Consider the following 25045-nt stretch of genomic DNA (forward strand, 5'->3'; position numbering starts at 1 on the left):
TTCAATTCTTTAACTTGCTATCGACTTTCCAGGGATTTCTTGGAGGGAAGATTTATGGGAAGGGGATTGGGATTTAGAAAATCATTTCTATGTGAAAAATGTTAAAACTTACATAGATGGGTGTACCATGATGCTATTAACTAGGTGGTGCAAGTGTGTTCCTAGAAAAGTTAATATACATATGTGAAGATTAACCACCGGTCATCTTCCAACCTAGTAACGTGGTCTTGATACTACGACTATTTTGAGCTCGGTTTGTTTAAATTCGGTAGAAACTTCCGACCATGTTTTTGGTGATTGTGTCATGGGCTCTGTGTGGGATGGTGTAGGTCGTTGGCTTGACCTGCAAATGTTGTTTTCCAGAATCTCACAAAACTTGATTACTTGGCTAGATTCGATTATAGAGAAAAGAAAAAGGTGTTAGAAACTGTTTTGTTTACCTCCTGGTGGCTTATCTGGAGAGCTAAGAATAAAGTTGTGTTCCGCACGAACATCCAAAGAAGTATTATTTATTTGATTCAATTGTTTCATCGTCTTATTTATGGTTTTCAAGTCACTCAAACAAAAGCAAAATTGTATAGGTCAGGTGGATGAAAAAAAAATTCAATGTTGACCTTGTCAACTTTGGGTTTTTTCTTGCGGTGTCAGTTAGTTTTTTTTTTTTTTTTTTTTTTTTTTTTTCCAAATGTATGAGTTTGGCTATATAAGTTTCCTTTAAAAAAATTAACACGATAATAGTTTGGTAACCAACTCGAAGTTATCAAGGTTTGGAAGAGGTAAAAAAGAACCCTTCATGTAAAATTTTCATTAAAAACTAGTTTCACATTAAAAAAAACCTCAAATTACTTTTGTATAATTTATTATCATTGAAAAACTTATACTATAAAATCTAGAATTATGTTCTCTCTAATACGAGTATAACATTATTATAATTTTTTTTTTTGAAAAAAAAATATACCAAAGTTTTTATAGTTGTTTATTTCATTGTACTAGATTGTGTCTAATACTCTTCGCTCCCCTCGAACTCGGCTGGGTATTCACTGCCAGACAACATTGTCGGGTCGCTAGCTTGGGAAGACGGATCCCTTGCGTGGTAAAGGATACAACATTTACCCTTTTTTTATAGTGCCTAATAGAGTTGCACTGTGTAGATGGGATGTCTATGTCTATATATGTCTAAATTTACTTTCCAATTGAAGTCTTTAAAAACATGAACAAGTTGAAAAGAATCCTAATCCTAATAACAAAATGAATTCATTATCATCCTACTACCATCAAACAATCTTACTTGCTCCTCCTCATTCTTATTCTTATTATTCACCATCACAATCCAATCCCCAATTCATCACTTTCTCCAAAACCCCATTTTGCAATCCAACCCCATTAATCACAACCCGGGTTCCCGCCAAAAAGAAGAACCGCTCACCCGAACCCCTTCTCACTCCTTCAATTGTTGAAGAAGTTTCAGAGGTTGATGAATTTGACGACGAAGAATTCGATGATGATGGTACTAATTTCTTTACCATTTTCCCAATTTAAATGGAATTAACTTGAACAATTTGAATAGAAACTCAAATTATATACGATTCCAGTTGTGAATTGCTATTGATTTTGTACAAATTTGCTGTTAATTTGAGGTTTTTGGCTGTTTAATGAACCAATTTGGGTAATTAGGGTTTCGTCTCTGTGAGATAATAAGAATTTAGGGGCTGCAAACGAACCAATCGGCGGGAAGTTCGTTCGTGTTCGTTTGTTTAATAAATGAACGAACACGAACAAGAAATTTCGTTCGTTTAGTTAAACAAACAAACAGACATGAACAGAGGCTGCGTTCATTCATTGATGTTCGTGAACGTTCGGTAACGCGTTCGTTTATGTTTGATAGTTCCTTAGAGTTTTAACTTAAGTACTTTAAAATTCCCAGTAATAGATTATTTAAGGAACGCTCGTTTGCGTTCGTTTGTGTTCATGAACACGTTCATTTGTACTTGTTGACGTTCGCTTTTGTCTGGTACCTAAAATTAACAAACAAACACAAACGAACACGAACATGTTCATCTCCTTAACAAACTAACACGGACATAAAATCTCGTTTGGTAAGTGTTCATGAACATGTTCATTTGTATTTGTTGATGTTCGCTTTTGTCTAGTACCTAAAATTAACAAACAAACACAAACGAACACGAACATGTTCATTTCCTTAACAAACGAACACGGACATAAAATCTCGTTTGGTAACTGTTCATGAACAGTTTGTGAACACATTGTTCTCTTAACAAACGAATGCAAACAAGGCCTTTTTCGTGTTCGTTTGGTTCGTTTGCAGCCCTAAATAAGACAATCAATTGCCACTTCGTTTTTATTTTATAATAGATGATAACCTATTATAATAACTTGTTTGACTTTCAAAGTCAAAATAGGAAGGTGATACTCTTATTCTCATTGAACCAGAGTTGCAAAGTCTTGACATTAATCTGTATATAAATTTTGGATGTGAATATATAAGTAAGGGGTACAAACCCGCGAAACCTGACCCGTTAGAACCCGGATACAGTTTATCCGGTCCGGTTCTCGGTTCTGATAAACTAGATTATTTGGTTCTGATAAACTAGAATACTTGGTTCTGGTCCAAAACCCGACTAAAATTCCCTGTCCTTTTACCTGTTCATCATTGGTTGCAGAGTTGAAATCGGAATCCGAATCAGGTCCAAACCCCGAAACCTGAAAACCCGACGCGTCAGATACATGATATAGTTTATTCGGTCTGGTTCGGGCCCGATAATCACCCGTAATATAAGTTTCATATTAATTTCCACTTTAAATGTGAACTCTTTCGATATTAATCTGTATACAAATTTTGAGTGTAAATATACAAATTGGGGTCAAGTTATTCTACAAAGTCTTCTAATTGTAAGAAGTGTAAGAAGGATTTATAGAGTGACAAGTGTCTAATAACCTAAAACTAAACCCACTACATCACCACCAAAAACCTAAACACCCACCCCCACCCCCCCCCCCCCCACCACCACCACCCAAAAACCTAACCCCTCCCACCCCAACCAAAAAACCTAAACCCCCCACCCCCGGCAAAAAAAAAACAAAAAAAAAAAACTATACCTCACGAAAAAACCCCCAAAAACCTAAACCCCCCCCCACACCCCCCAAAAACCTAAAAAAAACCTAACCCCCCCACCCCCCAAAAATCTAAAAAACCTAACCCCCCCCCCCCCCCCCCCCCCCCCCCTCAAAAACCTAAAAAAACTAAACACCCACACCCACCCCCCACCCCCACCCAAAAACCTAAACCCCCACCCCCCACCCCCTCGGCAAAAAAAAAAAAAAAAAATTTTTAGGGTGGGTGATGTGTGTGTGTGTGGGGGGGGGGAGGGGGGGGTTTTGGTGGTGGTGGATGTTTAAGGTTTTTTTTTTTTTTGTAGTGGGTTTTTTTGTGTAGTGGGTTTTTTTAGGTTATTGGACACTTGTCACTCTATAAATCCTTCTTACACTTCTTACAATTAGGATCCTTTGTATTTGATCCTAATCCATACAAATTGTAGTATCAGTTTTGGGTGTAGATAAACTTCGGGGCTGTTTGGCAACATCTGAATGGTTAAGTGCTGAACCAGTAAGAGGTCTGAACCATTAAGGTGCTGTTTGTTTTTTCTGCAGGAAAAGGTCTGCAGTCTGCGGTCCACATCTGCAGGCATCTGCAGGAGAAGAGGTGGACCAAATGTCTGCAGTCTGCAAGGAGAAGAGGGTTTGTTTTTTTACATAAAACCTCTTCAACACACACACACAACACACAGACCTTCTCCTTCTTCTCTCTCTGCCTTCATCTACCACCACCACCACAACCATCCGCCACCACCACGTCAGCTACCACCAACGCCATCAAAACCCACCACCACCGCCATCAAAACCCACCACCACCGCCGATCTCTCTCTCTTCTTTCCCTCTCTCTCTCCTGCCGCCCCCCCTGTCTCTCTCTTCGTTCCACCACCACCACCATCAAACCCGCCACCACCGCCATCAAAACCACCACCACCGCCATCAAAACCCACCACCACCGCCGATCTCTCTCTCTTCTTTCCCTCTCTCTCTCTCCTGTCGCCCCCTCTCTCTCTCTACGGTCTCTCTCTCTTCGAGGAGCTGGGTTGGGTCGCGAGGGGCTGGGGTGGGTTATCGAGGGGCTGGGGTGGGTTGTCGAGGGGCTGGGGTAGGTCGTCGGAGCTGGGGTGGGTCGTCGGAGCTGGTTGCGGCGCCGGAGATGATGTGCGGTGGTGGAGATGGTGGAGAGGAGTTGATGTGCGGAGGTGGAGCTGGTGTTTCTTTTTTTAGGGTTTGGAGAAGTGATTTGAAGAGGCCAGAAGACTTGTGCTTATGTCTGCGCGAAAAAGAGGCCAAGCAGATGTTTTTTAATGAAAAGACTTCTGAAAATCAAACAAGCTGCAGACCCTTATGTCTGCGCGTGGTCTGCGCGGCGCAGACATAAGTGGTTCTGAAGTGCTTCTAGCAAAAAACAAACAGAACCTAAGAGCCTGTAGAATGCTTAACCATTCAGAGGCAAATGTCTGACCAATTTAGATTACAGGTCTTAACCATTCAGACTCTGTATAATGCTTAACCATTCAGACTCTGTATAATGCTTAACCATTCAGAGGCAAATGTCTGAACCATTCAGACATCTGCTCGTGAAACAAACAGTCTGAACCATTAAGTGCTGAACCAGTAAGATGTCTGAACCATTAAGAGCCTCATTAAGAGGTAAACAAACAGCCCCTTCATGTTAATTTCCACTGGATATATGAACTCTTTGGCATTGAGCTGCATTGTTTTATAAGACTAGCTAATTTAATCAAGATTCAAGCAACATAATGGACATATATTTGTGCTGTTTATGTATGTATTACTCATCTTATGGCGAATTGGATGTTTGCATAGAGGGATTTGATGACGACGACGACGACTTCGAAGATGATTATTTGGATGAAGATGCGGAACCTAGAGTAAGTTGTCCTACGATATTGAGCTGAATTTAGTTAATTCACAACGTATTAGCAAAATAATTTGTGTGTTTTAAGTGGTAATCGACTAATCGTAGGCTTGTTTTTTTTTTGAAGTTTGGGGATGGAGGTGGAGGTGGTGGCATTTGTCTTGCGGGGACCGTGTGGGACAAAGAAGTTTTAACGATTGCTGAAGAAGTTTCTTTATCTTTCGACGGAGAGTTGGGAATATATGCTTTTAAGACGTTACAAAATTCCGCAATTCGAGTGCGTATCGAGAGGCTTTCAAACAAGTAAGTGTTTATGTCTCATTTGGATGTGATGTGTGTTTTGAAAGTGATTAATTGGTTTTTGAATAATCAGATAATCATGTAATAAAACAGGCAAGGAGACGGTGTTTGTATGTGATAATCGATTTTATGTTATTTACTATGCAATTACTAACTATTATATCTTTAGGAGTAAATTATAAAAATCGTCCTTTATGTATGTCACCTATTGCAAACTATGTACTTTGTTTTCAATAATTACAGAAAACGTACTCGATGTTTGCAAACCCTTGCAAGTTATGTCCTTTAGCCCTAACTCAGTTAATTTTTGTGGTTAAATCTGACCAAATGGACCCCACATGAGAGTATTTTGTGGTTAAATCTGACTAAATGGACCCCACATGAGAGTATTTTGTGGTTAAATCTGACTAAATGGACCCCACATGAGGGTAAAATGACCAAAATACCCTCATGTGGGGTCCATTTGGTCAGATTTAACCACAAAAATTAACTGAGTTAGGGCTAAAGGACATAACTTGCAAGGGTTTGCAAACATCGAGTACGTTTTCTGTAATTATTGAAAACAAAGGACACAGTTTGCAATAAGAAAGGACGATTTTTGTAATTTACTCTATCTTTAGTGTTTGAATTGACAAATGTGATAGTATGAACTTTAGAAGGATATATATAAATATTTGGACTTTAAGAAAGATATATGTGAACTTGTTTACATAAATTGGCTGAAAGAACATTCTTGTGTATATGAGGTAAATTCTGTTTTTGCCCTTTGATATTCAGTTTTACTTTTATTCCAGCCAATTTGTAACTGGTTATCGAAAACTGATATTTAGCCCTAAATAACTAAATGATCACGAGATAAACAATAATAATAATAATCGATGTAGCATATTATGTTTTACAGGTCAGGTTCTCCCACGATGGAGGATATTGAAGCTTTTTCAAATGCGTATAGAGAGCGGTTAAATCAGGCTGAGGCTGCTGGATCTATTCCTGTTGATATATCACTTGAGGTAACGGGTCAAAACGGGTAAATTTTTACGTCACATAAAAATGGTTAAGTCGACCCACCAATGCTTTTTGTTTCATACTCTCTTGAATTTTAATAAATGTATACAAACACATGCACACACATACGCGCTATATGTATATATCATTACGATTGACAAAAACCATTTATTAATATAGCGTTTCAGGTTTCTTAAAATAAAGTAATTTAGGAGGTTATATACCATCAGTTGAACGGTTTTCATATAAACGAGTTAAAATAACCTCATTTAATGTTTTTTATTATTCTTCCTAAAGGTGATAGTGTCTGCCATTTATCTATAAACGGGTTGATTTGGGTGAGCAAAATGAAAAACCAGACCCGACCATTACCCGACCCGAGAACCGACCAAACATAAAATACAGAACCGATTCACTACCCTAAATATAGGGTCGGTTCCGGTCCATAGGTCCAAGTCAGGGTTCACCGTGAAAAGAACCGAGAACCGACCTGACCCTATTTTATATGAAAAATTGGAACTGATCTAAATACCTAGGTACTTGGGTTCGGGTCAGCTTGGGTATATTTTCGGTTTGGTTCTCGGTTATTTTCGGTCCGGACCTAAACTTGCTCACCCCTAATGGGTCAAATGAGTTGACCTAAAAGAGCTAACTAAAACGAATGTGGATCGAATACGTTAGAATTCATCCCAAGTGTATTCTAGGGCATAGCACCTCTAAAAATCATTTTACTGGAAGAAGTATGATTATTATGTTAGTAGTATCATAATAATATAGATTTTATAACGATTTTAATATTCTCTAAAATCATTTTACTGGAAAAAGTATGATAAATTCTTTTTACATTTGTTTGTTCTTTTGATAGGTATCTTCACCTGGACTTGAAAGGGTAGTTAGGGTCCCACAAGATCTTGGAAGGTTCAAAGATCGACCCATGTACGTAAAATACACAACAAGAGAAGACGATGCCTCGCCATCATGTGAGCATGACGGTGTTCTGAGACTCGAATCATTTGACTTGGAAACAAAATGTTGTACCTGGGGTATGGCTGATGTTAAGGTTAACCGAGAGAAGGCGGGGAAAGGAAGACCCCTTAACAAAAAACAAAGGGAGTGGCGGATAACCACTCCCTTTGACTCTTTGCTTTTGGTTAGAATCTATGCGGATTTTTGAATTTATACAATCCGAATCTTAAATTGTTTTGTTTTGTTTTGTTTTGTTTCTTATATTATAAAGGCGTTATACGTGTTTTGAAAACCGATATAACAATTAAGTTCTTATTGTTTTCTATTAGAATACCGTAAACATATCACTTATAGAGGGTTATTCTGTCATTTGATTTTTTCTTTACATTTCAAATCGTTTTGATAGATCGCTAAACCAAACGCTTCATAGATTCCAATTCATTCAGATTCCGTTTTGTTACATTCAAGATTCATTTGACAGATTTCACTTCATTCCAAAACGTTTTGTGAGCCAAACGCCCCTCGGTTTGATACAATTTTGGCCGAATGCAAGAGACTTTCGTCTAAGGTTGAAGCTCATGTATCCTTCAAGCATTGACCCTTAAGTTAAATGCCGCTACAAATGGGGACAAAATCCTTATTACGGAAATTTCTTAACGTTACGCGAGCTATAAAGTATATACAATAATATACTTAGACAAGATTCACCGAATTTCTAGACCATCATTGGATGTTTCTTAACAATATCGAGCTTTAAAGTATATACTTAGACCAGATTCACAGAATTTCTAGACCATCTTTAATGTATGTACTTAGACAAGATTCATAGGATTTCTAGACCATCCTTGCATGTTTCTTAACGATTTCGAGCTTTAAAGTATATGCTTAGACAAGATTCACGGAATTTCTAGACTATCCTCGGATATAAACAACTATACAAAGTTAATTTACGATCATTTTGGACCATGTATGTAATAGTACATTGTATGTAAAACTAGTTTGACACGAATATTAAAATCTAAAACATCAAGGAAATATAGCCTTTTTTCTCTTACGACTTTATACTATTTTCCATAATAATAATACACAGTATTTGTGTCACGTGATAAAGTAATTTTTTTATGCATTATACCATAATAATACGAGCACAGAACACCTTGACCAAACAAACTTATACAACAATACTCTAGAGTCTAGACGCGTTATACAACAATACTCTAGAGTCTAGACGCGTAATACACAATACTTGTGTCACGTGATAAAGTAATTTTTTTATGCATTATACAAAATTCGAGTTTTTTAATGTGTTATTTACGTATTTGACATTCTAACATCACCAAATATATTGTATATTTTCAAAAAATGACACTAGTATAAATGTATAAACATAAAATACCCTCATTCCCTATCCGATTTTTTAGTTGCTCAGTCTCCTGTGATTTCTCTCTCCATAACAAACAAACACTATTCTTGTATTAAAACCTGCCAAAAAACCTTATAATCATGAACATACACATTGTTAAATCTTGCCTCTATGTTGTTCAAGAATTCACATGATATGATTCTCCTTCAATGATCATGTCATTTGAATAGATTTTTTGTTAGTTTTGTCCAATGGCGGTTAGGCGGTTGTCCGCGGTGGTGATGGTGGTGGTAATGGTGGTGTTAGTAGGCGGTGGAAGCGGTTATCCGGCGGAGGATCTTGTGGTGAGATTGCCTGGACAACCATATGTTAGTTTTAAACAATATGCTGGGTATGTAGATTTGGATTTAAGGACTGGGAAGAGTTTTTTTTATTATTTTGTTGAGGCTGATAATGATGCTGATCATAAGCCTCTTACTCTTTGGCTCAATGGAGGTGAGTTTCTCTCTCTTTCTCCCTCTCACATGCGCATTTATTATAGGCGGCTGATGTCGGTACACAGTTGATGTGATAACTAGACACCTAGCTTTATATGGGATGTATAATAAAGTGATTATGTGTCATACGGGCTGTATGAGAGGGTGTGAAATGATTGATATGACTAGGAGTGTTCACTGTCCGGTTTTGATGGTTATTTGGCCAACTAGTGGTGAAACCTGCGACGCTGGTTCTTTGTTGGAAAAAAATCGTATTCCTAATTTGCTATCGACTAAACGCAAGCCCCTTGCGAAAAGGGAGCCTAAATATAGCCTCATCATACATGACATCGTCACAAAAATGGTCACACGTACCAACGTTCATTAGCAGCCTCACGGTCCTGGTCAAGTGGAGGTCGTTTGTAAGCGGACGTGAACTTTTGGCACGCTTTATTAAATTTTGGATAGTGATTTTAGCTACCTCCATGTAAAGCTCGTCTTCCTCGGATGAGTCCGGCGGTGATGAGAAATCCATTTTTATTTTAAAATGGAGATTGATTAGAGAATGTGCTCATTTGAGTTTGTTTGTTTACGTTAGTGAACTTTTCCTTTAGGTTTTAAATGAACGAACATAAACGAACACGACCATGCATATTTTCTTAATAAACGAACATGTACGAAAAAAATTTGTTTGACTATATGTCCGTGTTTAGTTAAAGTTAAATGAACGAATTAACACGAACATGCCTTTGTTTGTGTGCGTTCTGTTCAGTTCGTTTACAGACCTATTTGTGTGCTTCACGTTTTTTAAACCAAGCTCACATGCATGTCCTAGCCCCCTTGTGCCCCCCCCCCCCAAGTGGCGGTATTCAGCGTCCCGGTTGTTGAGTTGGCACGGGGTTAGCGTCCATTCTACTTACCACAACACATAGTCTTGAAACAACAATGTGCATACAAATTTGAATCTCATTGTGTGTATCTATAGGCCCAGGTTGCTCATCAATTGGTGGGGGAGCCTTCACAGAACTGGGCCCATTTTTCCCATTGGGCGATGGCCGGGGCCTACGCAAAAATACACAATCATGGAACAAAGGTAAGTTGAACATTTCAACTTTAAAATGTACAAAATATATATAAAGTCGTATCGTAATCATATCTGACATGCTAATTGTTTGTAAAAAAATATCGAGTTTTCACTAAGCAAAATGTGTTGTTTCTTGTTGGAATCAGCATCAAATCTTTTGTTCGTGGAGTCTCCGGCAGGGGTAGGATGGTCATATTCAAACACGACATCGGATTACACCACCAACGATGCCCAAACAGGTAAGAATGTAAGATCAAAGTTATCATTTCACCACTAACTGAATTGTCATTTTGGTTATTAAGTAGTTTGGAACGCGCAACTTGTGTGTTCAGAACAACTTATTTCACTCACAAATAGTAAGATAAAAGCGTTAATTAATTCGCTTACACGCGATCTTATTAACATGCAGCATGGGATATGTACACTTTCTTTATAGAATGGTACAAGAAGTTTCCATCTTTCGTATCGCGAGAATTATTTCTTACAGGAGAAAGTTACGCCGGTACGTACAAGATTTTCCCATTACATGTAACACGCTTTCTTTTTTTACCAATGTATGTACGCCTTGTAAAAGGTTACCAACGTACAATGGTAAAAGATGGAAGCGTGTTTACACGCTTTTTCTTGTATACGATGACAAAAAGGTAAAGTTAGTTACATATTAATGTAATGTAACTAACTTTACAAATAACTGTAAAATATGGTTTTACGCGTAGGGCATTACATACCACAGTTGGCTGTTGCACTTCTGAACCACAATGAACAATGCACTGATTTCAAGTTCAACATCAAAGGATTGGCTGTAAGATTTCTAACCAATTATAGTGCCATATGGTGTGTGTGTGTGTGTGTGTTTGGATGTACCTCTAAACTGATAATTCCAATTTAATATCACAAGGGGATGTTTGGATCATGCTCTTTTTGTTGTGATTATTTGATTTTAAATAATCATGATGGAAATGAAATGGACCGTTGGCAGACCCAAGAATTATTTGTTGGGGGTGCAGATGAGGCGTTCAACCATATTTTCAAAGGGTGCGGTCGGGTTATTTGCCTAAAATATACACTAATTTTTTTTTTCAAGGGGTGCGCCCGCCCACCCCAAGATTGTGGGTAGGTCCGCCCCTGCCGTAGGATATAGTGTTTGGATGTACTTTTGTGGTGTAAATCAGTTGATTGTTTGCAAAAATTTAGATATATATGAAAGTAATATATAATGACTAGAAAAAAAAGTTATTGGGAAAAGAAAGTTGTTATCGTAACATCCGGCCTCTCCAACCATCAATATTGTCTGTTTTGCCCACTAGGAGCTCACGGGTATGTTTTTGGTTGCCTTGCTGGCGCCTTCCCAAGAGGTCATGTCACGCATCCTGGTGGTATTCTGACTATTCTCACATGAACATAGTTATTGATAGTGAATAGCGGACGATAGCGACAAGCAGTGGCGGAACTAGCCCAAAAGGTTAGGGGTATCCTAATTTTTTTTTAGGAACAGGGGTATCCTTTATATAACAAAAACGAAGTTAGCCCAAAAGGTTAGGGGTATCCTAATTTTTTTTAGGATCAGGAGAAAATTTTAGAAATATTTTATGTGTATTATATCGAAATAAACTGTTTTATACGCTGTTTTATATGTATGCTTAACAAAAAACCAAAAATCCTACTATTTTATACCTATAAAATCTTGCTATATATATTAAAGCAAAAAAAAAAAAAAAAACAAAAAAAACCCTAAAATCCCGCTATTTGCTTGCTATGGAGGCGCCAAAATCAACAGCAACGCATGAATGCTACGCTACGCTATTCGCTATAGCGCTCGCTATGAGCGCTAGTAATAACTATGCACATGAGCATGCTAAACTGATTATGGTTCCAGTTTTCTAGTTATCTTGTTGTTCAATGTATCATTTTCTTGTTATGTGATGAATTACTTTTTTTGATATATAATCAGATCGGTAACCCGCTTCTTAATATTGATCGCGATGCGCCAGCAGTATACGAATACTACTGGTCCCATGGGATGTTATCAGATGAAATAGGCCTTACTCTCATGTCTGACTGCAACTTTGAAGACTACACAATTACTTCACCTCATAATGAATCTAAAGCATGTAATGATGCCCTTTTAAAAGCATCTCATATAATCACTCAATATATTAATGATTATGATGTCACTCTTGATGTATGCTACCCGTCGATTGTAGAACAAGAGCTTCGTATGAAGAAAACAGTAACTTTTTTATCTTCTTTTTTTTTTCTAGTTCAAATTTGTTTGAAACTTGTTTATGATGACATATCTTTTTTTTTTTTTTTTTAATTATTATTATTAAGGTTACTAAGATGAGCAATGGAGTTGATGTGTGCATGAGCTTTGAAAGATGCTTTTACTTTAATCTGCCTGAGGTTCAACACGCGCTACATGCTAACCGAACCATGTTGCCCTACTCATGGACCATGTGCAGTACTGGGTTAGTCCTTTAACATCCTTGCCTTACGTTAATAGCGTCAATAAGTTGCTCTGACCTTATTATTCAAGCAACCTCTTTTTTTTTTTTTTTTTTAAAGAGAACTAATATATAAATTAGTGTTGACATTTGTGTCTTTTTGTAACAGAGTTCTAAATTACACTGAGAGCGACGGAAACATCAATATGATCCCCTTGCTTAAAAGAATCTTAAAAAGCCGAATTCCAGTTTGGATTTATAGGTAAATTATCTGGCTTTTTATAAGAACACTAACTAATTTTTGATTGGTACAAACTTTGAAACCTCCCCCCATACCGGCGCCATGCATATCGCGCCACCCCCTTTTTTTGTCTCATAAAGCCCTTCGTAGTGGTGTTTGGGGCTTTATAAGGGCTTTATGTGGGTATATAACGCCCCACTACACACACTCTTAGTCTCTTATATACTTTTCATCTTTTATAAGTTCTCCGTTTAACGTGTCGTTCTAAATTTCCCAGTTAAACGCCGCAACGTGCGTGTGGGGTTCAACATTTTTTCATCTATTTTTTTCCTGTTTGACATGTCTATCGCAGCGCGTTTATTTTTCCCGTTTGATAGGTTTGTCGCAACGTGTGATTAATTATTTTTTTCTCGATTTTACACATAGGCCCGTGGTTATATGAGAAACATTTGCCTTTCATCTAACATGATATATAACTAATGAATCCCCCGCCGCATTGCGGCGGGTGGTAATTCTAGTAAACACATTAAACACACATCAAAATGTTACTTGTTTAAAATTTGCTATTTGCATAATGTTTAGTGGTGATCAAGATTCGGTCGTACCATTGCTTGGATCAAGATCACTTGTTCGTGAAATGGCGCAAGATTTGGAGTTCAATATTTCTGTTCCATATGGAGTTTGGTTTCATAAGGGACAGGTACTATATTTAGTTTGACTTTCATGGTCAAACATTTTGTTTTGTTTAAATATGAATTAGTTTTTGCTATCTTTAAGTTTAAAATTCACTATGAGTAGATAAGTTAATAACTTAACACAAATTAACAGGTTCATAATTTTTATATATTTATATAATGAATCATCTCTTTTTCGATCCTATTTTTCGTCAACTTTGACACGAAAAGTCAAATGTAAGCGTGAAGTACTTCGATAGTGTATTTTGGATCAGTTTGACTTTCATCGTCAAACAAGTGATTTTTTCAAATTAGAACATTTGTTTAATGCCAATCAAACGGAATTCATATCGGTTTTGCATTCTAACTTTCAACTAGTTTGACCTGCAAAAGTCAAAATGTAAGGGCCCGGTACTTGATTAGCCCATTCTGCTTTTGTTTGACTTTCATGGTCAAACTTGAGATTAATATCAGTACCTTCATGGTTACAACATTTGTTATTGGTAGTCCATTTGATATAATTTAACATAGTTTCATTGTTTTATTCCATTCTAACGAAATTCGTATGAATTTTGCATTCGAATTTCGACTAGTTTGACCTACAAAAGTCAAAATGTGCATTTCTTGGGTGCAGGTTGGAGGCTGGGTCACTGAATATGGGAATCTACTAACTTTTGCAACGGTGAGAGGTGCGTCTCATTTGGTGCCATACGCTCAACCATCGCGTGCTCTACGTATGTTTACTTCATTTATTCGTGGTGCAAGACTCCCTAACGATACCCACCCGTCTATCAGTCCCGGAGATAGCCCAATTTAGGGGTATCCCGATTTTTTTTACTGTGCAATCATACAATAATAAAAAAAACGGTAATAAATGCCTCAACAAATACCTAATAGATTTGTCCTCTTCTTTTTTTATAGCTTGAAATCGTTCCATCACATCGTCGTTTTTTACTTTATCAAAAGTTTTTTTTTTCAACCGCCCAAACCATAGCATTGTTCAAATTTTCCGGGTCCATTCGATTGCGTAAATCTGTCTTGACAAGCTTCAATTTAGAAAAAAACATCTTTCAACGGTTAAAACCAAAGCTAGTTTCACTACCCGATAAACCAAAGGACAAGAACTATGTGTTCCAGTTTCCACCATAAGACGAGCAAGAACACTTATTCCATTCAAGTTTGCAAATCGATCATCATCGCTTATAGTGTGACGAAATGCCTCAACAACACCAAAAGAGTCCCTATTTCTTGGGTAGTAAAATCACCTGGATACATCTCAGCAAACGTCACTATCTTCAATGGGTCGAACATAGAAAACCCGTTACAAGGATTTAAACCCGACATATATTTTATCAAACTAGTTGTTACCTCACTAAAGAGTGTTCCGATCGCTGGCTTCTGTTCTTGTATAATTGACGTTTGGTTTCCATTGCCGCCCATAATCACAAATCAAAATGGGCCTCTTTCAATTATAATATTTTTTTTGGGTTTTGGGCTAACTTTATCAATTATATTGAAGGTCTCGTTTCAATTCTATTATTTTTAATGTTGGCTTATTTTATCATTGGGGCTTAATTATTCTATAAGTTTTCAGGTTGTAAAATGTTTGAGCTTATAAAAAAATGAGATTTTAGTAATGTCAAGTATCCTATTTTTTGTTTAGGGTTATCCTCGTATTTTTAGGGGTATCCTTTATATAAAATCGAAAAAAAAACAGTACGAATACGGGGGTGAGCCGTAGCCCGTGCTACGGCTCCGTACATTATAGTTCCGCCCCTGCCGTCTATTGATGATTAATAAGGTTTTAGATCAAACTCAACAATGTCTCAATTTCTAGTCTTACTCATGTGAGCAAAGGCCAAAAGTGAAAATAAAAATGGTGAGATAGGTTTTGCAATCTAAGTCTAGTTGGTTTCACAATAAAAGGAGTTCATGTGTTCTTAAATCAGTTTAGATATAGAATTTTCTGTTTTATATCTCTAAACTTTCAAAATGGTCATCAAGTACATGTGACATGAATCTTGTGTAATGATTTATGAATATACTAGGTTATATATCTGTGTGATACACAGTCTAACAAATAAAAATCCTATAAATTTTAAAAGAATAAGTAATTGAATTTACATATTAACAAAAATCCTATAGATCTTAAAAAAAATAAGTAACTGAATTTACATATTAACATAAATAACCGGAAATTTAAATAGAAATAAGCATTTAACAAAATAATAATTTTTAAGTCTTTAAATATTTCCTTGTACACAACATTAGATGTTTTATATAAATACGATGACATGATATTCGATTTTCCATTATCCAACTATAATTTTCTTAATTTACGTATATGAGCAGCTTTAGTCTTAGTAGTATTTGGAAGTGAAACTGTACAAATAATAAAAAAAATTATAAATGAAAGTATAGAAAAAAATGTAACAAAAAAAATTATAAAAACATTATATTAACAATATAATATGTTAGATACCATTTGAAAGGTAGCCTTTTAAACAGTTTATGAAATAATTAATGAGGTAGAGGATCCTGTACAATACATTAATCCAGAAATGTGAGAAGTGTAGTATAACAATATATATAACACTATATATACACTGTATAACACTATGTAACACAATATAACTGACGAGGTGTGACCCGCATCGGTCAACCCGACCCGGTTACAACCTTTTATATTTATATAAATACAAACGTTTATTCTAGAACCTTCCATATCTACATGGAAGGTGCACAACTAAATCTCCAACTTTTCGGGAAGATCGTGTAAATCTCTAATTTATCGGAATACATCCTGGGATAAAGGAAACCCTAATGGAAAACCTATATATAGAGACAAACGTATAAGGTACGATCATCTTGTTCTCATACATCTTCTTCTCCAAAACTTCTCTCATAAACCAATACTTATTCTCACGCCGGAGGGTGGTTACAGGAATAATCCCATTCCTGTAACGAGTCCTAACGGTGTTTCTGTTTTGCAGCCAAGCGTTCGAGTCACTAATCATTGAAGCCGTAGGTGCTGTTTAGGTCAGTGTTAACACTATGTAACACTATATAACATTATATTTTGTCTGATAGCATGTCTATGATAGATGTATAGTGTTATATTTGTTATATAATGTTATATAGTTATGGTGTTACGTAGTGTTATACGGTGTTTATATGGTGTTATATAGTGTTATAATACACTTCTCACACTTCTGGATTAATGTACACTACCCCTACCCTAGTTATAATTATGAAATAAGTAGTTCCAACCGTAGATCTTCTAGCTTGAGGTTCATTCTTTTTTATTGCTTGCCATTGTCCACGGTGTCAGTCACCATCTTATAACAGTTAACAACTGTTCCGTTACATCAAATGACATAAAAATTAGTTCGGGTAAGGTGAGTGTGATTGTTAATATGGATTAATGTAGTAAAAAAATAAAAAGAATATAATAACATATTTGAATAATAATATATATAATAAATTAATAAATGAAGAATATAATAAAATATACCTTCTCATCCATAATAATATCTCTTTTGAATAAAAACCTTTAGATTATATCAGCACAAATCATAAATATGAGCAATTGCCAAATCTTTACCCTCCCATTTTAAGAACAAAGTTTATTCAATTGCACCCCTCTTAAAGTTATTATCAATTAAGAATGATGAAAGAGTTTCAGAGCATGCTTTTGGAGTCTATTTAAGTCCATACAAAGCTTGATGTAGACATTATTAGGATAGTGAGCATCTTCAAAGCTAGGAGGCTAACAAACATAAACTTATTCATTGATTTTTCCATAAAGGAAGACACATTTGACGTCCATTTGATAAACCTTCAAGTGACAGCAAACGCAAGGAACAATCTAACAGATTTAATAGTAAATCAAACAACATGTAATAATACAAATAATCTTGTGAAAAAGATAATGAAAATTGTAATAAAATAAGTTTTGAGAACAAACCTTGGAACGGAATTTTCTTATTCAACTTAACACAAAAATAAAACCATCAAATAAAAAAAAGAATATTTTGAAAACATTTAATTATTGTGTGAATGATCATCAAAGAAGTAAATTGTTACAAACTAACCTCCTACAACACACATAACATTTTAAATATGTAAATAACCAAGGTTTTTTTTTTTTGTTTTGTTATTACACTTGCTACAAACTGACCTACTGCAATTAAATAGAATTCTACAGCAAAAATCCCTATGACATATTAAATACGAATTGAAATGTTGTCCAAAAAATGAATATGGATGACCCGTCCAAACATATATGAAATTCAGTAAAAAGATAATAAGACAGAATTCAAAACTAAAAGAAAAACAATTTTTTACCTGGATGTGAACAAAGTGTTGGTTAAAATATTAAAATGAATGACTCGAAGCGATCGTACATTCTTTTTAGTGACGGTTGGAGAAGATGAAGATGAGAGGTAGAGGTTGAAATGCTTTTTAAAATTAAAAGCGAACTTATTTATAAATCAGAATGTCAGGTAGTTAAATGGGAAATAGTTCATATTTTTTTAGTAAGTTACAAAAATTGTGGTTTATATTTATACCAAATTTCAAAGATTGTCCCTTGCCATTAAAATTGATGAAATTTGTACTTTATGTTTACAAATCTTGCATGTTACATTATTTGACTCTAACACAATTGATTTTTTTCGTTAAATCAGATTACGTGGACCCGTATAAGGGTATTGCTGTCTTTTCCTATCCTAATGCATAAATTATTAAAAAAAAAACCCCACAACCCAACACACCCTACTCCTTTCTTTCTCTCTCTAAAGGTACACACTCTCCCATTGTCTCTATACTAACCACCACCCGACCACCTATCACCCACCACTACCACCTCATTTGAAATCAGAAAATGGGTTTAAGTAACCGAAAAACAAACTTGTGTATGTTGGATTTTACCCTGTTGGGTCTGAGAGTGTGGGTTTTTGTATAAAAACTGTTGTTTGATGATTCAAAGATAATCTATATAAGTAAATATTAAACACATCGTTCAATACAAAAGCTAGGTTTGGAGATAGTTGTCAAATGATTCATATTATACAGCATTCACATCCTATCCATCATTTTTACCCTATAATTACACTAAAAACAACTATCTTTTCTCTCTCCTTTCAATTAAATAATATTTTTATATACATTTATCATTACCTTTTCTCTCATTTCTACTCACAATCACTTTCAAAATATATTTTTATATATATCAACAGTAACAATTTCCCTCTCCTCCACTCACAACCACTTTTTATACCTTTTACAATATAAAAACCCCTTCTCTCAGCTTTTGGTGGATAAAATATGAACGCTCTTACCAAGCTCACTCTCTTTTTACTTCTTATATTTCTCTCTCTCTCTCTTTGGATTCTTAGATCAGAGAATATTCATCTCTAAGAGTTTGTAAATTACATCGTGTACCGGTCTATTTATAAGAGGAAAGATCTCCCGGTGATCTCACCATGAAAAGTTGACTTTTTTTATGATTTTTGGTAAGAAAAAAATTCAAAAAAACCTTTTGTAAGGCTGAGATTTCTAAGTTCTCACAACTCGTAAAAATTTAATTTTACCCTAACATATATATTTGTTAATATAAAATATATTATTTGGATATAAACATTAATCACTTATAAAGTATCAAATAACATGTACAAGTACTTATAGTATATAACTTAGAAGACTAAAATTACAAGCGGATTATCTAAATAGAGTATCAAATTATCTTTAAAGCGAACACCACATGGTTTTTTAAAAGATTTATTTTTTGTTATTAAGTATATAACATTATATTTACTCAAGCCGTGTAATACACGTGTTCAATATTTTCTCCCAATTTTAAATATAAGTTTTCACCTTAAAAATTGGTCTAATTACCTAAGACCATTAAGTTTTAAAGATTAAAAATTAATTTCAATCGTATTAAGCAACTTATCATCATGCTAAACAACGACGTTATAGAATAATATAAAATTTTTAATTTGAATATTTAAATGCCGACTACTAATTAAAGAGGTTGTTGTAGACGCTTAAAATTATAGTTTAAAAAACTTAAGTCTTATTTTTTTAAACGTACACTTTATTTGTAGTATGATTTTTTAATATGTAATATTTTCTATACTATGATGATATTCGTATCTCGTCTGATGATCCATATATCAAAAAATAGTATTTATATCAAATAATTTGTTATATCATTAATACAAATAGTACAATTTAATTACAATTCATTCACCATCATTAATATACATAGTAGAATTTAATTACAATTCATTTACCATAACCCCATGACTAATAATTCTTTTTAAAAATACTTACAATTTTATGATCACTATTGTTTATTTTTTATAGTGTTACTCCTTTTAAGTCATATAATAAGATGGATTGTAGTATCTCAAGAGGGAAGTGAAAACTTAGAAAATTATTTGAATAGTTGAAAATATAATTGTTCTTTTGTTTTAGTATTTTATCTAATAAGTCATTTCACTCGGTTAGGATTATATAAAAGTTTATAATTTATATTTTTTTATCATTCAACCCGTGTAGACCGTGGGGTATGGTGGGCTTGGGTTGGGGCATGGGTTGACACGTGTAATTTCAAAAGTAAATTCTCAAACCCACTTTAGATGGGGTATGGTGGGCGTGGCTTGGCTGGCGTGGCCAAGCCACATCAGCTTTTATATATATATATATATATATATATATATATATATATATATATATATATATATATCTATAACCAAAAACTACATAAACATACAAAATAATTATTAAAATAAACATACAAAATAATTATCAAAATAAAAAACTATCATTCTTCGTCGTCTTCGTCGGTTTCGAACCCAGGAATCGTTGAAACATGATCCACCAAATCAGATCGAAGGTTGTGATGTATATCCCTTGACTTTATTAACAAAAATTCATTTGCCGCTTTATCTTCGCCTGTTACGTTACCTGGTTGGGGGTCATCGTCATCATAGTAGGTAACGACCGCTCTACCTTCATCCTCCAAAATCATGTTGTGAAGAATGATACATGTGTACATCACGTTTCCAATTTGATCCTTGTCCCATAATCGACAAGGCATTGCCAATATTCGCCACCTTTTCTTCAAAACACCGAATGCTCGCTCGACGTCTTTACGTGCAGCCATCTGGTCCCTGTTAAACTTTAATCTCTTTGGATCTGTGGTACCGTGTCTTGTGAACGATTTTACGAAACCCCCTACTCTGGCTAAATCCCATCAACTAGGTAGTACCCGTACACGTACTCAACCCCGTTTACAAAGAAAGTTCCTTTGGGTCCTATACCATTTACCCGATCATTGAAAAGGGGCGAGTGGTTTATGATGGTAATATCATTATGTGAACCTGGCATACCGATGAACGCATGCCATATCCAAAGATCTTGGGACGCAACCGCTTCAAGCATGATGGCTGGCATCCCGTGAAATCCACTAATGTGAGCGCCTTGCCATTGGGTAGGACAAAGTTCCGAAGGCCATTTCATAGAATCTAAACTACCTAGCATCCCGGGTAGCCCATGATAATCTGCGTGATGTTCCAGTATTTGTTGCATGTCACTGAAGGAGGGCTTTCTCAAATATCTTTTCCTATAAAGTTCTAGAATACACGAACAAAAGTTGTGAAGACTTTCTCTAGCTACACGTGCAAACATTTTTAAACAGTCATCCATAATGTCCGAACTATTGCCGTACGCTAACTGCCTAAGTGCGGCTGTGACCTTTTGCCACGTACTAAATCCTAATTGCCGGTTACATCGGGTTTTTGTTGGAAATAAACATACTTCTACTCAAGATCTCTAGATATCCTTAAAAATAAGTTTCTGCTCATACGAAAACGACGCCTAAACATTTTTTCATCATACTTAGGTTCCACTGAGAAGTAATCGCTTACCAACAAATTGTTAGCGGTGTGCCGTTCACGAGCGATGTACCTTCTCCTCCGTTTAGGTTGTTGAGTCTCTTCCTCATCGTCTTCGTCTTCCACGATAGCTTTCACCACCGTCGCGATCGTTTGTAGAAATATTTCCGCCCCATCGTCAGATGATGATGACGATTCACTATAACTTGAAGAACTCATGGCAAGATTGTGTTTTATGTGTTTGATATTGTGTGAGAAAAATGTTAAATATGGTAAGGTATTTATAAAGGATTTTTTTTTTTTTTTAAAAACTAGCCCCCAACGGCTAGGCCAACGGCTAGTTTAAATTGGCCACTCACAGCCCGTCATGTCAGCTTGCTCCCCCGCCCCAACCCAAGGGCCACGCCCCAACCCAAGCCCACCCGGGGTGGTGGCTTGAGCGTTTTCCCCCCAACCCATGCTCCAACCCAAACCCCATACCCCATAGTCGTAATACACGTATTTATAAGCTAGTTAATAACATAAAAAAGTTAGAGCACACGGGGTGGTCCGTTATACCACCCCCTATAACGCGTGAAACAAAAACGGAACACCGCCGCCGAACAAAAAAACGCGTTATATTTTAAACGCGTTAAACACATCACGCGTTGAATTTGAAATTGGAACATTGGTTTTTGACCGTTTGTTATTTTTTTTGACCGTTTGAAACATATTTTTTTATAAATCCTCATTTACTCAATTCAAAAAAACAACAAATTATCTCACACTCAATACAAAAAATCAACAAACTCTCTAAATAATTTTACAAGCAAGAGAGGTGGGGGTTCGAAAAAAAGAGGTTCGGGTACGAAGAAAAATCCCGTAAGGTCCAAGGTTCGAGCGAATCTTGGCGAGCCGACGCGCTTTAGGTTGCAAGACGAACCCGAGCAAGTCCCACCCTTTCAAACCCAACAATACCCACCCTTACAAACCCAACAATATCCACCCTTTCAATTGCAAACGTATCAAAACCAACCATTCGTCCCACCGTTTCAACCTCACCAATTTCAACCCCAAACGTATCAAACCCAACCACACACACTCGACCCACTATTAGAAGACAACACCCTCATCCATCATTTTGCAAACGCGTATCGTGAACCACAACAAAGTCTTGACGACGATGAAGATGATGATTACGTTCAAGAACAACGACAAGAAGAAGAGGAAGAGGAAGACGAAGAAAATGATGTCGTTCAAGAAATCGTCCAAATCGGCCGACAACAATGGACGAGCGAGGAGGAGGTGTCCTTGGTGCAGGCGTATTTGCACATCTCGGAGAGCAGGAAACATGCCAACGAGCAAAGAAAGGTGCGTTTTGGAGACGGGTCATTAATCATTTTAGGCAACTTCCCGGTGCAAGGATACGAAACATGGACCAAATGACGTCGAAGTGGACGGATTTGAACGGGAAAATTAGTAAGTTCAACGCTTGTTTCATTCAAAAGGTATGTTTTTTATTAAAGTTTAAATATTTTTTCATTGAAAACTGTTTTTTTATTAAAAAAACAGAAACAGTTTTTATTTAAAAAAAACAGAACACTTAAAAAAAAAAAGAAAACAGTTAAAAAAAACAGAACAATTTAAAAAAAAAACAGAAAACAGGTTTTTTTGTTTTTTTATAAAAAAAAAGAAAACCGTTTTTTTTTAAAAAAGAAACAGTTTAAAAAAAACAGAAAAACTAAAAAAAAAACAGAAAACAGTTTTTTTATAAAAAACAGGAAACAGTTAAAAAAAAGAAACAGTTTTAAAAAATACAGAAAACTGTTTATTTTTTTAAAAACATAATTTTTTTTTTTAAAAAAACATAACCTTTTTTGTAGAACCGAAACCCACAAAGTGGAGCGAGCGAGGCGACAATCATGCGACAAGCCACCGAAATGTATTGCGATGTCTACAAAAAGAGGAGTTTTCCACACGTGGCGGCATGGGAAGTTGCGAGAAATCACCCGAAGTGGGTCTCCGTTGAGTTGGTTGACATGCGTGGTCCTACGGCTCCAAAAAAAGAGGAGGTTCGAAAAGATCAAAGACATCCGATTCGGGGAACTACACGACTTCCGCGTCGGATAACTTGCCCCAAATGAACTTAAACGACGACCCCCTTGACGAACCCGATCAACCCGTTAACGACCCCGTTGAAGAAGATACACCTACAAGGCCACGACGCAGGAGAGGTGGTGAATCGTCAAACAAAGGGAAGGAAGCGGTGGCAGAGTCGATCTTCAGAATCGAAGAGGAGAAAATGACCCAATTCAAGAAGGCCGAACAAAGAAAAGAAACAATTATGTCCCTAAAAGTTGAACGCGAGCAGGCGTACAAGGAACACTTGAAGACGATTGAAAGACAAAATGATTTAAAAATCTTGTGTGAAAAGCACAACCATCTCGACGAACCGTTTAAGTCAATTGTCATTCAACAAAAGCGCGAGATTTGCGCAAAGTGGGGTTGGGAGATGCCACCCGTTTAGTTTTTTTTCCAATGTTTAGTTGTTTTTTTATTTTGCTATGTAATTTATTTTTTAAGTTTAATGAAATTTATATTTTAGTGTTTTATTGTTAATTTCTAATTTTAAAATGAAAATTAAAAAAATTTGGGAGTGATAGAATTCTATCACTAGTGATACCATCCCCCTACATTTCTATCACTAGTGATAGAATATTGGGTGATGACATGGCATGATTTGATTGGATAGTGAGAGTGATAGAAATCTATCACTAGTGACCACCCCTCCTCCCCTTAGGCTACACGGTATGGGGTCCGTCCCCCATCCGTCTTGGACCGGCGACGGTCTGAACACCGTGCCGCCCCCCCCCCCCACGTCCCATCGTCCTCGTTATAAAAAAAAAAGTGGGGCCCAATCCCAGAAAGTTACCGTTATAAAAAAAAAAAATTCCATTTTTTACAAACAAACAAACGGTCATATTTAAAAAATATATATATTTCCGTTCCATTTTCACTTTCATTCACAAAATTAACCCCAAAATTTCATCTCTCTCTCACATAATTTTTATAAATCTTCTTCCACTTTTATAAACCTTACACTCTTTCATGGATCCCTTCAACAACCTGAACAACCCGAACAATCCGAACAACCCGAACAATCCCAACAACCCGACCCAACCTAATGTTTTCTCGGTTCCGGGATATTATCCGACGCTAGAACCGAACCAATTCTCGCAATATTCACCAAATGCGTTTGCTTCATTCCAACACTCGCCAAACCAATTCGCTCAATTCTCCCAAAATCAAGCCCTTCAACAAATGATGATGCGGGGTGCTTATAATCTCTCACCGAAACGTTCGATGTTGAAAAAACTATAACACGACATCATGAAAAAACATCAAATTATTTAACTCTATGTTTTTTTTATTAAGTCTTTGGTTTTTTTTTTATTAAATGTATGTTTTTTTTAAGTTTATGTTTTTTTTATGTTAATGTAATGTGGTTTTAATATTAATGAAAATATATTTTGTTAGTATATTTGTTAAATGTTAAAAAAAAAATAGAAGACTAAAAAAAATAAAAAAACATAAAAAGTGGTGGAGGACTATGAC

The 25045-nt window shown here is 35.9% G+C and overlaps 2 protein-coding genes across 2 annotated transcripts; both read left to right on the forward strand.

The window, feature by feature from the left end:
* Positions 1-1150: 1150 nt before the first annotated feature.
* LOC110873523 lies at positions 1151-7618 on the forward strand. Its single transcript, XM_022122461.2, has 5 exons — positions 1151-1507; positions 4943-5007; positions 5122-5297; positions 6196-6304; positions 7165-7618. The coding sequence occupies exons 1-5, from the start codon at positions 1249-1251 to the stop codon at positions 7471-7473; spliced, it is 918 nt and encodes a 305-aa protein (XP_021978153.1). The 5' UTR covers positions 1151-1248; the 3' UTR covers positions 7474-7618.
* Positions 7619-8721: 1103 nt separating this feature from the next.
* LOC110871389 (serine carboxypeptidase-like 42) lies at positions 8722-14412 on the forward strand. Its single transcript, XM_022120177.2, has 10 exons — positions 8722-9123; positions 10090-10197; positions 10335-10427; positions 10598-10690; positions 10905-10990; positions 12140-12418; positions 12520-12656; positions 12802-12894; positions 13456-13573; positions 14182-14412. Exons 1-10 carry the CDS (start codon positions 8880-8882, stop codon positions 14362-14364), a joined length of 1434 nt encoding a protein of 477 aa, XP_021975869.1. The 5' UTR covers positions 8722-8879; the 3' UTR covers positions 14365-14412.
* Positions 14413-25045: the final 10633 nt, after the last annotated feature.

The sequence above is a fragment of the Helianthus annuus genome, chromosome 8 (assembly GCF_002127325.2).
Source record: "Helianthus annuus cultivar XRQ/B chromosome 8, HanXRQr2.0-SUNRISE, whole genome shotgun sequence".
Classification (NCBI taxonomy): domain Eukaryota; kingdom Viridiplantae; phylum Streptophyta; class Magnoliopsida; order Asterales; family Asteraceae; genus Helianthus; species Helianthus annuus.

Bases quoted from the DNA above. Each gene is read 5' to 3' on its own strand.
- LOC110871389 (XM_022120177.2), top strand. From the start codon at position 8,880: ATGGCGGTTAGGCGGTTGTCCGCGGTGGTGATGGTGGTGGTAATGGTG. The intron at 10,428-10,597 runs GTAAGAATGTAA...ATTAACATGCAG, and splicing joins CACCAACGATGCCCAAACAG to CATGGGATATGTACACTTTC. The intron at 13,574-14,181 runs GTACTATATTTA...TCTTGGGTGCAG, and splicing joins TTTGGTTTCATAAGGGACAG to GTTGGAGGCTGGGTCACTGA.
- LOC110873523 (XM_022122461.2), top strand. From the start codon at position 1,249: ATGAATTCATTATCATCCTACTACCATCAAACAATCTTACTTGCTCCT. The intron at 5,298-6,195 runs GTAAGTGTTTAT...TATGTTTTACAG, and splicing joins ATCGAGAGGCTTTCAAACAA to GTCAGGTTCTCCCACGATGG. The intron at 6,305-7,164 runs GTAACGGGTCAA...TTCTTTTGATAG, and splicing joins CTGTTGATATATCACTTGAG to GTATCTTCACCTGGACTTGA.